This window comes from Lepidochelys kempii, chromosome 1 (assembly GCF_965140265.1).
Source record: "Lepidochelys kempii isolate rLepKem1 chromosome 1, rLepKem1.hap2, whole genome shotgun sequence".
In the NCBI taxonomy this organism is placed as follows: Eukaryota; Metazoa; Chordata; order Testudines; family Cheloniidae; genus Lepidochelys; species Lepidochelys kempii.
Window position 1 is genome coordinate 326,619,844 of NC_133256.1, and position 17,067 is coordinate 326,636,910.

Here is a 17,067-nt window from a genome sequence, read left to right on the forward strand (position 1 = left end):
AGAGAGAGGCGAGCGGCCCAGACATCCAGAATTGCATGTGACAGTGCTAGCAGAAAGGAAATTATCAGTAAGAAATTGTCCATTCTCTCTCTATTTCTGATTTTTTCCAGCATTCTTCCTTCCATGCATCTCTTACCCTATTTATCACAACAGAATATTGCATAGTGATTTCATGAGGTTTTTTTTAAATATTAGGATCATCACTGATCCATGGTATGTTATTCTTCTCACGTTGTGCTGTTTCAAGTGAGATCATATTAAAATATGCTACTATGAAATGGAAAGTTCAAGATCAATGTAAACTCTATTTAGAATACTCATAAAACAGCTATAATAATGCAGATTGCATAACGCAGCTTACTGTCAAGTGTTAGGTATTTCTGTAAAAGTATATATGAATTCTGAAAAAATTGTTTTATCAGTTCTGTTTCTTGATTTTTAAATAAGCCTTTATGGTACTTATTTAGAACTGTGTAGCAAGGCTGAAATATAGACACACTAGTGTAACATATGGGAAACAGTAATTTTCTGTGTATGTTCTGTATTTACAGGAAGGGCTGAGAATGCTTGTTTCAAGAGATCTAGATTGTACAAATACTGTATACATCCAGTTTTCATTTAAATTTATAGCAAAAGGTAGGTTCACTCTTTATTTGTGGGTTTTTTCAGTAGCTTTACTCATATATTATAATATTACAGAGAAGTATGTGGGTTTAAATTTACAAAATTAATTTAAGTGGCCATTATTTAATGCTAAATAACAATGAAACTTCTATGGAATTTTTTATCGTGCTCATTTTAATAGAAAATAGGTTCACCATACTAACTCTAACTCAGAAGAAACATCAAACTAATTTTAGGTGTGCTGTTATTTTTTCTCTTGTTAAAGCTATCACCCCTTCTATTCCTACTTCCTTTATCCAGGGTTTTATAACTCGGCCTTAAAATGAAATCCAAGCTCTAGCTCATTATGTCATACGCAGTCTCAACCTAGATACTTGTGCTGCCCAGAAAACGCCATTTTTGAGTATTCTCTACATGCATAAAAGAAAAATGATAATTTAAAGATTTTTAGATTTCATAGGTCAAAATTATTTGAAATGGTTTTTAGCAATTGATTAATTAATAAAATGGTCTCTATACTGGATGATTTACGGGATTAGTAACAAACTGTGGAGATTTCATGTGCTCATTGCTTATTTAATCTAACCCAGTTTGACAGAGATCAAAAGTTGCCAACATCTGACTTCCAAGTAGACATAATATAAATGAACATAGGAATTATGATTAATACAATATGAAGAGTAATCAGTGTTCACCAGAAATAACAAGCGCCAAACAGTTTATCCAATATAGGTCTGATCAAGCTGGTGATGCAGTCTGATCCTCATTTCCAAATTACCTGACTTTTTTTTTTTTTGCTTGTGTCATAACTTCGTTATGAAAAGGACGTGTGTGTGTGCGGACCACAGAAGCTGCATGGGGCCCCAGTAACTCAGTGGAGCTCCACACAGGCACAGGGGTCCACTTGTACAGAGCTTGAATTCCTGCAATTCTTGTGCATGCAGAATTCCTATTAACTTAATGGGGAGTTACATGCAGCTAAGGGCTGCACAATTGCACCCAAGTTACTAGTTTCTTTGCCAAAGAACAAGACCAAAATAAAAGTTCGGAACCACATTGGGTATTTTTTAAACAAAAGTCTGAAGTCAATTTCTCTTTGGGCAATTTAAAAAAAATCCATGTGGATTCAGCTTGGATCTTTCCAGTCTGTCATGTAATAATATAATTTGGCTGCTTGCTCCTATTATTAAACGCCTTTATGGAAATAAGAGGAAAACTATTATGACCATGCCCAAATAGCCCATGTTAAAAGCAAAATCTTGGTTGATGACTTCTTGTTTTTCAAAATTCCCCCTTCAAAAATAATAATAATAAAAATATATGACCATTGCCAAGGTGCTTGAAAGTGCAGCTCAGTATACTTATCATTCCAATAAGCATGCATAATAAAAACATTACAGGTCAGATTCTGAAGCAGGGCTGTAGACTCCCTGTAAGATCTACTTTTGGAGCAAGATGCTAGTCAGCATTAGTAAGAGTTTCAGAATCTGACCCTATGTTAATAACTAGATATTACAGAGATTTTTTTAAGCTTGGTAACATAGGACAGAAAACCCAATAATAATGGGGGATTTCAACATCCTCTTATTGACTGGGAACACGTCGCCTCAGGATGGGATGCAGAGATAACATTGCTAGACATTATTAATGACTGCTTCTTGGAGCAGTTTGTCCTGGAAACCACAAGGGGAGAGGCACAGGTTCTGGTCCCAGAGGTGAATATAGCAGACCCGCTTGGTAATAGTGACCACAATGTAATTAAATTTGACATCCTTGTGGGGGGGGCAAATTCCAAAGAAACCCATCACTGTAGCATTTAACTTGAAAAAAGGGGAACTACACAGAAATGAGGAGACTAGTAAAACAGAAATTAGAACGAAGAATCCCAAGAGTGAAATGGCTACAAGCTGCATGGAAACTTTTTAAAAACACAATAATAGAGGCTCAAACTGTATGTATACCCCAAATTAAAAAAACAACAGTAAGAGGACCAAAAAAACCCCACCACCCTGTCTAAACAGCAGAGTAAATAAGGCAATTAGAGACCCAAAAAATCTTGTTAAAAATAGGAAAATAGAAAGAAGCATAAACTCGGGCAAGTCAAGTGTAAAAGTATAATTCGGCAGGCCAAAAAAGAATTTGAAAAGTAACTAGCAAAAGACACAAAAACTAACTGCAAAATTTTATGTAAGTACATCATACACAGGAAGCCTGCCAAATAATCAGTGAGGCCACTGGACGATCAAGGTGCTAAAGAAGCACTCCAGGAAGACAATGTCATTGCAGAGAAGCTGAATTAATTCTTTGCATCATCTTCATTGCAGAGGATGAGAGGGAGATTCCCTCACCTGAGCCATTCTTTTTAGGTGACAGATCTGAGGAACTGTCCCAGATTGAGGTATCAAAAGAGGAGGTTTTGGAACAAATTGATAAATTAAACAGTAATTAGTCCTCAGGACCAGATGATATTTACCCAAGAGTTTTGCAGGAACTCAAATACAAAACTGCAGAACTACTAACTGTGGTATGTAACTTATCACCTAAATCAGCCTCCATGCCAGATGACGGCTGATATCTAATGTAACACCAATTTTTTAAAAAGACTCCAGAGGTAAGCCTAAATTTAGTACCAGGCAAATGGGTTGAATATATAGTGAAGTACAGAATTATCAGACACATAGATGAACATGATATTTTGGGGAAAAGTCAATATGGTTTTTGTAAAGGGAAATCATGCCTCACCAATTTGTTAGAATTCTTTGGGGAGTCAACAAACATGTGGACAAGGATGATGCAGTGGATAGAGTATATTTGGACTTTCAGAAAGCCTTTGACAAGATCCCTCACCAAAGGCTCTTAAACAAAGTAAGGAATCATAGGATAAGAGGGAAGGTCCTCTCATATATGGATCAGCAACAGGTTACAAGAGGAAACAAAGGATGGGAATAAATGGTCAATTTTCACAATAGAGAGAGGTAAATATCAGGATCCTCAATTATCTGTACTGGGACCAGTGCTGTTCAGCATATTCATAAATGATCTGGAAAAAAGGGTAAACAATGAGGTGGCATAGTTAGCAGATGATTCAAATGTTTACAAGTTAGTTAAGTACAAAGCAGACTGTGAAGAGTTACAAAGGGATCTCACAGACTGGGCATCAAAATGGCAGATGAAATTCAATGTTGGTAAATGCAAAGTAATGAACATTTGAAAACATAACCCCAACTATACATACAAAATGGTGGGGTCTAAATTTAGTTATGGCTCAAGAAAGATATCTTGGAGTCATCATGGATTCTTCTCTGACAACATCTGCCGATGTGCAGCAGCAGTCAAAAAAGCTAACACAATGTTGGAGCCATTAGGAAAGGGCTAGATAATAAAACAGAAAATATCATAATACCACTATATAAATCCAGAGTATGCCCACACCTTGAATACTGCACACAGTTCTGGTCATGCCATCTCATAAAACGTATATTAAAATTGGAAAAAGTACAGAGAAGGGCAACAAAAATGAGTAGAGGTATGGAACAGCCTCCATGTGGGGAAAGACTGAAGAACTGGAACTGGAACTGTTCAACCTGGAAAAGAGATGACTGAGGAGAGAAATGACAGAGGTATATAAAATCATGAATGGTGTGGAAAAAGTGAATAAGGAAATGTTATTTACCCCTTTATATAACATAGGAACCAGAGGTCACCCAATGAAATTCACAGGCAGCAGGTTTCGAACAAACGTAAGAAAGTACTTCTTCACACAACACACAGTCAACATGTGGAACTCCTTGCCAAGGGATGTTGTGAAGGCCAAAACTATAACTTCGTTCAAAAAAGGATTAGATAAGTTCCTAAAGGATAGATCCATCAATGGCGATTAGCCAAGATGGTCAGGGATACAGCCTGATGCTCTGTGTGTCCCTAAACCTCTGACTGCCAGAAGCTGGAACTGGAAGATAAGGGGTGGATCACTCAATAAATTGCCCTGTTCTGTTCACTACCTCTGAAACATCTGGTACTGGCCACTGTCAGGAGACAGGATACTGGACTAGTTGAACCATTGGTCTGACCCATTATGGCCATTCTTATGTTCTCATGAAGGAAGGATGGTCTTGTGTTTAAGGGTCAGGTCTGGTAATCAAGAGACTTGAGTTTTACTCTTGGATCAGCCACAGAATTCCTGGCCTAGATTGAAGGTGCAAAGCATTTTTTTTTCATTAAAACTTATAAGTAAATACCTACTGATCATTCAATCAGTAAAACAACTCACATGAATAAAGTTGCTGACATGATTGCTTGTAGGATTAGCTTGTAAATGCTTGAGGACGAGGACTGTCTGCCCAATAGGTGTGGATGTTGTGGGTACTGCTATAACACAGGTGATAATACTAATAATTTGTGATACTATGAGATACTATGATACTGTGTTGATATAATTTGTGGTACTATAAACAAATATTGATCTGTTGAAAAACGGTTGTTGTTTTGTAGGAAAGGAAATGGTTTGCCTGAAATAAAAAATGATAATGCTGAGATTGCTTTGGGTCTAAATAAATTAACTATTATTATATATATCATTAATATTCTTGTAAAAGCAGCAAAGAGTCCTGTGGCACCTTATAGACTAACAGACGTTTGGAGCATAAGCTTTCATGGGTGAATACCCACTTCATCGGATGCATGTCCGACGAAGTGGGTATTCACCCACGAAAGCTTATGCTCCAATACGTCTGTTAGTGTACAAGGTGCCACAGGACTCTTTGCCGCTTTTACAGATCCAAACTAACACGGCTACCCCTCTGATGATTAATAGGCATGCAAATTTAACCCTTACATCAGTAGCATTTTCCAGAGTCCCATCCAGGTGAATGCTTAAGAGGATGCATACATACAGTATGTGTATTACCTGCCAACAGTTAAAGTTGTTATAAAAAAACAGTGATGCATAATGTAAAAATCTGTAATAAAAGTACGAGTAGCCTAATTACATTTAAATATGAATATATGTTTATAAAGTAGTGTTTCTTGCAAATCAGATTATAATGAATGTAAATGTATTCACTTTTCTGTAGGTACCCCAGAGAGGTCTCATTCCATTCTGTTACAATACTCCATCAACGGTGGCATCACTTGGCATCTAATAGATGAGTTTTACTTCACTCAAACTACTGATGTTCTCTTCATTAACGTTCCACTACCAAACACTGCGGAAACCAATTCTACACGTTTCAGGCTCTGGCAACCTTACAACAATGGTAAAGATGATAAATACACGTTATTCCAAATACATGCTTACATAATTATATTTCTGAAGTTGTTTTGGCTAAATAATAATCAGGACTCTCAATCTTGTACAGTATTCTGTTATAATTATATACAGGATGTTTAATACTCAAATTTCAAGTTTTTTGGACTTGATTTGCTAGACATTACAATACCATTATGTCAAGGTTCCTCCCCCACTCTGAACTCTAGGGTACAGATGTGGGGACCTGCATGAAAAACCTCCTAAGCTTATCTTTACCAGCTTAGGTCAAAACTTCCCCAAGGTACAAAATATTACACCCGTTGTCCTTGGACTGGCCGCTACCACCACCAAACTAATACTGGTTACTGGGGAAGAGCTGTTTGGATGCGTCCTTCCCCCCAAAATACTTCCCAAAACCTTGCACCCCACTTCCTGGACAAGGTTTGGTAAAAAGCCTCACCAATTTGCCTAGGTGACTACAGACCCAGACCCTTGGATCTTAAGAACAATGAACAATCCTCCCAACACTTGCACCCACCCTTTCCTGGGAAATGTTGGATAAAAAGCCTCACCAATTTGCATAGGTGACCACAGACCCAAACCCTTGGATCTGAGAACAATGAAAAAGCATTCAGTTTTTTACAAGAAGACTTTTAATAAAAAATAGAAGTAAATAGAAATAAAGAAATCCCCCCTGTAAAATCAGGATGGTAGATATCTTACAGGGTAATTAGATTCAAAAACATAGAGAACCCCTCTAGGCAAAACCTTAAGTTACAAAAAAGATACATAGACAGAAATAGTTATTCTATTCAGCACAATTCTTTTCTCAGCCATTTAAAGAAATCATAATCTAACACATACCTAGCTAGATTACTTACTAAAAGTTCTAAGACTCCATTCCTGGTCTATCCCCGGTAAAGACCAGCATATAGACAGACACAGACCCTTTGTTTCTCTCCCTCCTCCCAGCTTTTGAAAGTATCTTGTCTCCTCATTGGTCATTTTGGTCAGGTGCCAGCGAGGTTACCTTTAGCTTCTTTAACCCTTTACAGGTGAGAGGAGCTTTCCCCTGGCCAGGAGGGATTTCAAAGGGGTTTACCCTTCCCTTTATATTTATGACACGCCCCCCAAATCTCAGCTAGGGTGAAACACTGGCTGGGATTTCTTCCTGGAGCTCTAGGAAAAACAGAGTTAATAAGACACATGCATCTCTAAATATACTACCAAGTACATAAAGACTAACAATATTTTCCACATCTCAAGGACGATTTTAACCAGTTGATTCTGGGAAACTTTCACGGGAGAGTGCATCAGCCACTTTGTTAGAAGCTCCTGAGATGTGTTGGATGTCGAAATCAAAATCTTGGAGAGCTAAACTCCACCGAAGAAGTTTTTTGTTAGTTTCCTTGACGGTGTGAAGCCACTTCAGTGCAGCATGGTCGGTTTGCAGGTGGAAACGCCGTCCCCAAACATATGGGCGTAGCTTTTCCAGAGCATAGACAATGGCGTAACATTCTTTTTCAGTGACTGACCAGTTGCTTTCCCTCTCAGACAGTTTTTTGCTGAGAAACACTACAGTGTGGAATTCTTGATCAGGTCCTTTCTGCATTAAAACTGCTCCCACACCACGCTCGGACGCATCTGTGGTTACTAGGAACGGTTTGTCAAAGTCTGGGGCCCTTAGTACAGGGTCAGACATGAGTGTCGCTTTAAGCTTGTTAAAGGCCTTCTGACACTTTTCGGTCCACTGAACAGCATTTGGCTGTTTCTTTTTGGTTAGGTCTGTCAGTGGGGCAGCAATTTGGCTGTAGTGCGGTACAAATCGTCTGTAATAACCGGCCAAGCCTAAGAAGGATTGAACCTGTTTCTTTGACTTTGGGACAGGCCACTTTTGGATAGCATCCACTTTGGCCTGTAGGGGGCTGATAGTTCCTTGACCCACTTGGTGTCCAAGGTAAGTCACTCTGTTTAGGCCTATTTGACACTTCTTAGCCTTAACAGTTAGTCCTGCCTCCCTTATGCGCTCAAGGACTTTTTGTAGATGTTCCAGGTGGTCTGCCCAGGAATCCGAAAATATGGCCACGTCATCAAGGTAGGCGACTGCATATTCTCCTAATCCCGCTAGGAGACCATCTACAAGTCTTTGGAAAGTGGCGAGTGCATTTCGCAGCCCGAAAGGGAGTACATTAAATTCATACAGCCCGAGATGTGTGATGAAGGCTGACCTTTCCTTGGCAGATTCATCTAGCGGTACCTGCCAGTACCCCTTGGTTAAGTCCAAGGTAGAGATGAACTGGGCCCGTCCCAGTTTCTCTAATAGTTCATCTGTGCGTGGCATTGGATAGTTGTCTGGGCGAGTTACAGCATTTAGCTTACGGTAGTCCACGCAAAAACGTATTTCCCCATCTGGTTTGGGAACTAGAACCACTGGAGATGCCCATGCACTTTCAGAGGGGCGGATTACACCCATCTGTAACATATCCTGGATCTCCCGTTCTATAGCAGTTTTAGCTTGAGGAGACACCCGGTAAGGTTGGACCCTAATTGGGTGAGCATTACCTGTGTCAATGGAGTGGTATGCCCGTTCAGTCAGTCCTGGGGTGGCTGAGAACGTTGGCGCGTAGCTAGTGCACAGCTCCTGGATCTGCTGTCGCTGCATACGCCCAAGGGTCATGGAGAGGTTCACCTCTTCCACACCACCGGTAGTAAACACCTTCAGGCCACTCAGCGTCGTCTCCTCCCTGGGCTGTAAACTGACAAACCTTTAATTCTCTGGAATAAAAGGGCTTTAGAGAATTAATATGGTACACCTTAGGCTTTCGGTTGGAGGTGGGGAATGCTATGAGATAATTAACAGCTCCCAGGCGCTCCTGGACCATGAATGGCCCTTCCCACGATGCTTCCATTTTATGGGCCTGGAGCGCCTTTAAGACCATGACCTGGTCCCCTACTTTGAAGGAACGCTCTCTGGCATGTTTATCATACCAGGCTTTTTGCTCTTTTTGAGCATCCTGTAAGTTTTCTTTAGCAAGGGCTAAAGAGGTTCAGAGGGTGTTTTGTAGGTTGGTTACAAAGTCCAGAATATTAGTTCCTGGAGAAGGTGTAAATCCCTCCCATTGCTGCTTCACCAACTGCAATGGCCCCTTAACCTCACGGCCACATACAAGTTCAAATGGGGAAAACCCTAAACTGGGATGTGGTACAGCTCTGTAGGCAAAGAGCAACTGCTGCAACACTAGGTCCCAATCATTGGAGTGCTCATTTACAAATTTACGTATCATGGCCCCCAAAGTTCCATTAAACTTCTCCACCATGCCATTTGTTTGATGGTGGTAAGGAGTGGCAACCAAGTGATTTACCCCATGAGCTTCCCAAAGGTTTTTCATAGTTCCTGCCAGGAAATTAGTCCCTGCATCTGTGAGGACGTCGGAGGGCCAACCTACCCTGGCAAAAATGTCTGCTAGTGCCTGGCACACACTTTTAGCCCTGGTGTTGCTTAGAGCTACTGCTTCCGGCCATCGGGTGGCAAAATCCATGAAAGTCAGTATGTACTGCTTTCCTCTGGGTGTCTTTTTCGGAAAAGGACCCAGAATATCCACAGCTACTCGCTGAAATGGAACTTCAATGATGGGGAGTGGCTGGAGAGGGGCTTTGACCTGGTCTTGGGGTTTTCAAAGGGGTTTACCCTTCCCTTTATATTCATTACATTTGCACTTTTTATGCATGCAGTTTCCATAATACTGGTGGATGTTTTAAAATAAAAGTATGTAATTTAATATCACTGGGACTACTTGCATAAAATTAGCAGGATTTGGTCCTTAGGGGAGTTTAGAAATGTAATCTATAAAATTAAATTTGTTGAGGTCTGTCTCATTATTCTTAATGGGCCTGATTGTCATTTACACTAAGCACCCTTTACATGATTCTGACTGTGTAGACAGGGTCATTGGTGTAAATGACAATCATGCCCAATATGCCCTAGAAGGCATTAAAAGCAGAATAAGAAAAATATACTTCGTGCATAATCTGCTAGTTAAAGTAGAAAGGTAAACTTCAAAGCAATATATAAATCCAAAGGGATGTTGTCTGTTCCTACTGAGTTTAGGATATACATCTGATGAAGAAGAAATATCTTAGTAACCCCACAAAGGATTCATAACATGATGTTGACATCAAAACACTGAAAAATTCTAGTGATAATTTAAACACAGTAATACAACAATTGTTTTATTTCAGGTGGTTTGGTTTCTTGCTTATATACAGCTTTTTGTTATTTCTAGCTCACCATTGGTTGGTTTAATTATCTCAAAGCCAATTCAGACCCAGTCCTAATAATCCTCCCCCAAAAAGAAAAGGAGGACTTGTGGCACTTTAGAGACTAACAGATTTATTTGAGCATAAGCTTTCATGAGCTACAGCTCACTTCATCGAATACATCTTTCTGGTGGACTTCCCGCAAATGTTTAATGACATCCTCCCTTTCAGACAGTATCCTTAAATAGTAAACATCCTAGAGAGAAGGCCCTGCAGCCTCCTCTCTGATAACATCAAGCACACTTTGTGGATTATCTAGAAAGAGGCAATTATGCAAAAGAGCCATCCTACCCAGCTCAAAAGCATGGAAATGTGTACACAAGAAACAAAGAAAGTAGGCCATACTTACAGGATGGGAGACTCTATCCTGGGAAGCAGTGACTCTGAAAAAGATTTGGGAGTCATGATGGGTCATCAGTTGAACACAAGCTTCCAGTGCAACATGATGGCCTAAAAGCTAATTCAATCCTTGGATGCATAAATAGGGGAATTTCAAGTAGGAGTAGAGACATTATTTTTCCTCTGTATTTGCCATTACTGTGTTCAGTTGATCTGTCCATGGTTCAAGAAGGATGCTGATAAATTGGAGAGAGCTAAGAAAAGAGCACAAGAATGATTTGATTAGAAAACATGCCTTAAAGTAACAGTGGCAAGGAGCTCAATTTATTTAGCTTAACAAAGAGAAGGTTAAGAGGCGACCTGTTTATATCTGTAAGTACCTGTATCAGGAACAAATATTTAATAATGGGCTCTTCAATCTAGCAGAGAAAGGTATAACGCAATCCAACAGCTGGAAGTTGAAGCTAGACAAATTCAGACTGGCAATAAGGCATACATTTTTAACAGTGAGAATAATTAACCAGTGGAACAATTTATCAAAGGTTGTGGTGTTTTAAATCAAGATTGGGTGGTTTTTGTAAAAGATATCCTCGAGGAATTCTTTTGTGGAAGTTCTGAGGTCTGTGTTATACAGGAGGTCAGATTAGATGATCACAATGATACCGTCTAGCCTTGGAATCTAAAAATCTGTTAATTATAATTAAGGCTGTGAGTCTTTCACAGGGTCACGGAAGTCATGGATTCCATGACTTTCCAGAACCTCCATGACTCCCACAGCTGCAGCGCTGGTGCGGCTGATCCCAGGGCTGCCTTAGCAGCTGGAGCAGCCCTGGGGCCAGCTGCACCAGTTGCTGCTTCAGCAGCCCCAGGCAGTTGGTCCCAGCTGCTGCCCCGGAGCAGCAGTCTGGGAGCAGCAGTGGCACCCCGGGCTGCCTCCCTCCCCCCCCGCCCCCGCCAGCAGCGGTGACGGCAGCACCCTGGGCCACCCTCCCCCTCTCCCCCAGCAGCAGCAGCTGCAGGGCCCTGGGCCGCCCCTGCCCAGAGGATCAGCAGCAGCAGCGGGATCCCGGGCCGCCCCCTGCCCAGAGCAGCAGCGGTGGTGGTGGGGCCTTGGGCTGCCCCTCCGCTCAGGAGCAGCGGCGGGGCCCCAGGACATCCCCTCCCAGGAGCAGCAGCGACCACCAGAGCATCCCCTCCCCCTGGCCCCAGAATAGCAGCGTCCGCTAGAGCGCCCCCTTTTCCCCAGCATCTAAGATTTAGTTAGGGGTATTTTTAGTAAAAGTCATGGACAGGTCTCTGGCCATGACTTTTTGTTTATTGCCCGTGACCTGTCCACGACTTTTACTAAAAATACCCATGACTAAATCGTAGCCTTAATCATTACCTCTGTGACATATCTGAGTTCCACCGCTTATTTGGGAGTATGGAGACTGCCACCAAAGTTTTCTTTCTCTCCAATGTGTGTTTATCTGACTAGGACTGAAGAGCTCTAAGTTGGTCCAGGGAGATTATTCAGTTCAAGTCACTTGTGACTCATCCACAAATTATACAGCTTAATCATCAGTTTTGACTTTTTGGACCATTAACTCAATGAATTTTTTATTATAGCTTACTTTGCAAAGTAAATATGACTTTACTGAAAGATACTTGCAAAACCATTTTTCACACTTCAGTCAGTCATTACTTTTGTGCAGGTTTCTTATTTTGGAAGAATACTCTATGCTTAGGGGCAGATAGGGCCAGATCGTGGTGCCCTGATGCACCCTGATGAGTACTTTATCATGCATATGGCCCAGTGAAGTCAGTGGGACAGGATACTCATGAAAGCAGCTGTTCACCAATGCAGTGAGACTTTTGTACTCTAGCCCACAGTTATTTGTTATCACTCTTTTCTCTAAAAGTTAACACAATACATTCTCCCTTTCTTCTTAGGTAAGAAAGAAGAAATCTGGATTATAGATGATTTCATTATTGATGGAAACAACCTAAAGAATTCTGTTATACTTCTGGATACGTTTGACTTTGGGCCTAAAGAGGATAACTGGCTTTTCTACCCTGGTGGTAATATTGGGCTTTATTGTCCGTATTCGTCAAAGGGAGCCCCGTACGTATTAAAAGAATCCACCTCTCAGCAATAAATTGGAAATAAATAGCCATCAAATAAACCAGACCTAAAATACCTCTTTCCTTTTTGTGGTAGGGAGGAAGATTCTGCTATGGTATTTGTTTCAAATGAAGTTGGAGAACATTCCATTACAACAAGGGAATTGAATGTGAATGAGAACACCATAATCCAGTTTGAGGTACTTATCCCCATAATGTTTTCTTACATGTGGAGTTTTAATCTTTCTTGCCCTCATTTTGGCATTTTGTTTCCTCTCTGGTGTTTGCCCAATATAGAGATCTGTATAATTTTCCATAATTGTAAACTGTTTTACAATTGTTTAACAGCTGTTAGCCATTCTTGTTGTTGATGTGGCTAGCAGGCTTTTATCATGTAGCTATGGAAAATTTCTCTCTCCAGTTTTTCTCAGTTTTCTTGCAATTCTTTTAACTGCTTCTACATATATATTTATACTGAATGGTATAAATCAGTGGTGGGCAACCTGAAGCCTACAGGCCGCATGCAGCCCGTCAAGGTAATCCGCTGGCAGGCCGCAAGACAGTTTGTTTACATTGACCGTCCTCAGGCACGGCCGCCCGCAGCTCCCAGTGGCTGCAGTTCACCGTTCCCAGCCAATAGGAGCTGCAGGAAGCTATATAATACAATATTTATATAGCATTTAGCGAAGTCATAGCACATTCCATCATTAAACAACAAATGATTTCGGCTTATAAACTGTTGCTGAAATGATACATAGAGTATTCTAAGAAAATTAGATTTGGTTGTGTACTAATGCACATTTCAATTTGTCATGCAAGCAATTAATAAAATATTGAACACAAATTGTTTTCTATTTTAAGTAATGGATTGAAAGCCTGCACAACAAAAAAATGAGTTCACATTAAGATACTGCAAGTCTTCAGAGTGTTAACCTCAAAAGGCGTACATGCATATTTTGGATCTGGTACAGGCATTGTATGAAAAAAGTTAAATGCCTTCAGCTAAGGTTTTTGAGGATATTAGTATAAATGAAGCTATTATACATAATGCAGTAAAGTTTCAGTCTGTGTCTCAAGAGTACAAAAACTAGATCTAGTCAAGCATCTCTCTTAATTTCCAGATGGGTGGATTCTCTAGTTATAGTAGATTGACAAGTCTCATGTGCACTGTGGACTGGAGCAATAAGGGAAGATTTATATATGGTGTATTTTCAACATTTTACATAGTGCTGTGTGTCACTGGCTTTCGGAAATAATTTGTTTTAAGTTAAGAATCAGTATGTTAGAAATAAAACTACTATCCCTAAAAAGATAAGTGGAAACAAAGTATTTAAGTGGTTTTCATCTGTGCTTAGTATTTTGTCTGTAATGTGAGCTTTTACTTACGATATGGTAAATACAACGCAATATATTTTATTCTTGCGGGCCTCCTCATCCTACAAGTGTACTAACAACCCTGGTTCCATCCAGTCTTTTATGTCTTTATAACTGTCACCATGGCATAAAAGGTTTAAAACTGCAAGCATATTTTTTACAAACACATGGGAGGCAGGAAATCAGATTATTTTACATTATGGGCATGCCAAAATACGTTTTAGGGTTTGTCTACACAGGGACACTTAGGAAGGTTAATCTGAATTAAAAGTCACTCCCAAAAAGTGAATTAAATGAAACCACATTAAAGCCACTTTAATTCTAAATGAGAGCATCCACACAGGCGTTTAATGCAGTTAAACTAATCCACTTTAAAGTCACACCTTTGCTTAATTCAGATTAGTTTTCCTAAATGTCCTATGTAGACAAGTCCTTAAGGTTTCAGATGTTTCACAAAACTATACATTACAATTTTCAGGATATTAGTAGGACTGCTGATTATATACAATTTCTAGTGTTCACTATGTCACCGGGATCTCACAAGAACAGCAGGAGAGATTCTGGCACTGCCAGACTCAAACTACATCTCTGGTTTGGCCTCAGATCCAAATGCTACCCTACCCATAGATGTTTTGGACACTTCCTCCTAGGCCCCCACTGTTTGATATAAGCAAAAAAGAGAATACCAACTCTGAACAAAAGACTGGAATGATATAGTAAATGCCTTTAGGGATAATTTCTATAGTATAATTCTGTTCCGATAGTATAATTCCCTGGGACTCTGGGAGAGTAAAGAGAACCACAGTGAGGTTAGGGATCATTTAATCAACAATGAATGTCTGCATATTTTGTTTGTTTTATTATCATTTCTATTTTTTAAAAATTCACATTTCTCTGCCATCGTGTCTAGTGCAGTCTCTGACTAAGTACTGCCAGAGACGTTGCAAATTACTACAGCCATACTGCTAGGGACAGCGGGTCTATTGCTTTTTGCTTTTGTTGACTCAGAAACATGGTTTTGCCCTTATAGAAATATTTAATGCATCTAATTAATTTTTTATTAGTAGAATTTTTTTAAGATAGCCTGGATTGTGGCATGCCCTTCGATAGGTGGATGGTAGGGGAATGTGCAAGAAACTTTCACCTTTTGTACACCCCACACAAAGGCAATCTCTGCCCTGAGGAGTTGGGACCACACACACACAGAGGCACACAGAGTATCAAGAGAAGGAGCAGCCTACAATATCTTAGAACATTGTACAGCCTGCAAAGTTCCCCCAGCACTCTGGGCTGCTCAAGGAGGGATTATGTCTCCCTGAGATGCAATCAGTCCTTGAGCTCCCCCTGGGCAGTGAAGCCCTGCACCACACAAAATGCAGGTCAGCAGCCAATTGCCACTTTGGCCCTCTGTAGTCTTCGTGATTTTATTTTTCTGCTCTAGATCAATATTGGATGCACCACTGATAGCTCATCTGCAGACCCAGTGAAACTTGAATTCTCACGAGATCTAGGGGCAACCTGGCACCTGCTGCTTCCACTGTGCTACAGTAGTAGCAGCTATCTCAGCTCCTTATGCTCCACTGAGCATCATCCAAGCAGCACTTACTATGCTGGTACAGCTCAGGGCTGGAGAAGAGAGGTCATCCACTTTGGAAAACTGCACCTATGTGGGTAAGTGTCTGGCTTCTAGTTCTAGTAAGGTTTTTCTGTATTTGAATTTGCTTTATTGAAACAATAACCATCTTAGAGGAAATGGAGATGTTATGTCCCACCCTGAGTCACAGTTCTTTCCGTAGCTCACCCTTTTCCCGAAGGGGAAAGTAAAGTGTGCCAGCAATTCATCTGGCACAGATTACTTCTGCCACTATGCTGGTTCAGATCTCATGGTTGGCGTGTTGCACAGGGAGCAAAGCTTGCACTATAGCTACTGCCTGCCCTTCTCTGCCCACTTGTGCAAGGTGGGGTGGAGGAAGTAGCACCCTTGTGAAGCCTACTGTCCCTCCTGTTACTCCTGGGGGAATTCTGTGCCAAAAAGTTAAAAATTCTGCACACAGTATTTTAAAATTCTGCATATTTTATTTGTCAAAATAACTCAATATAAACATGCCAGTTTCAATTATTTTGGTAATTTATTTCAAAATACCTGTCAGCAAGTATGTCTCTAATAATACAGTCAACAAAAAAAATTTCCCCCAGGAATAGAGAATTAAAGAAAGCCTTATGAAACCCAGTTCCTGTTTCTCTGTTATGCTTTTGTCGGGCGCCTCTGTCTGGGTATGTTACATGCCAGCTGGGCACATTTTGGGGGAAAACTCTGTCTCTCCAGTCTGAGACACCCACACCGCTCCTCTCCCCACAGAGCCTAGCCCTGGGACACCCCCCGCCAGCCCAGACATCCACACCCACTACTCCCAAGAGCCCAGGAATCCAGAAAAAGAAACAGTCTGATGCTGGGTCCCGGGTTTGTACATAGTTTCGTGCAATGCATGTTACCTCCTTCCTTCAGGATGAGCTGGGAACCACAGCTGCTTGGAATCCTCCAGCTCCCACTCCTTCTCTCTCCCCCCTCCACCACCCCGGCAGTGTCCTGTATTTGCGAGCTGTAGAGATGGGTTCTGTTTGTGTCCTGCAACCCCTAGTCGTGGCCAGCAGCTCTGCAGCACCAATTCGGCAGGGGAAAATGAAATTCTGCTCAGAACATTAATACTGGACAAATTCTGCATTGTGCAGTGGTGCAGAATTCCCCCAGGAGTATCCTGTTCACAAACCATCAATCCACATAGCTCAAGCCAGGGGTAGGGATCTTACAACGTCAGTCACCCATCATCCAGATAATAAGTCCCATATTTTGTCTTGAACAATGGCTAATGTTTGGATACTTTACAGGAGTATGTAAATACTTAATAATATAACTAAGCATACATTACTGCACTCTTCAAGGAAGTGTCCCTTTGGTCCCAGCCAGTTATCATTTTATGCCTTGAAGCATAAAGATTGATAGTCCCTAGAATTATAGCCCAGTTACTGTAGTATACCTGCAGATACTTTTCTTATTCATCTAT

The 17,067-nt window shown here is 40.8% G+C and overlaps 1 protein-coding gene across 2 annotated transcripts in view; it reads left to right on the forward strand.

The window, feature by feature from the left end:
- RELN (reelin) overlaps nt 1–17,067 on the forward strand; it is a 449,490-nt gene that overhangs the window by 375,359 nt on the left and 57,064 nt on the right. For both annotated transcript variants that reach the window (XM_073328520.1, XM_073328521.1), the window contains exons 37-41: nt 552–636; nt 5,697–5,879; nt 12,461–12,632; nt 12,729–12,831; nt 15,447–15,676. In XM_073328520.1, the coding sequence (XP_073184621.1) occupies nt 552–636; nt 5,697–5,879; nt 12,461–12,632; nt 12,729–12,831; nt 15,447–15,676 (773 nt within the window). The remainder of the gene's footprint in view (nt 1–551; nt 637–5,696; nt 5,880–12,460; nt 12,633–12,728; nt 12,832–15,446; nt 15,677–17,067) is intronic.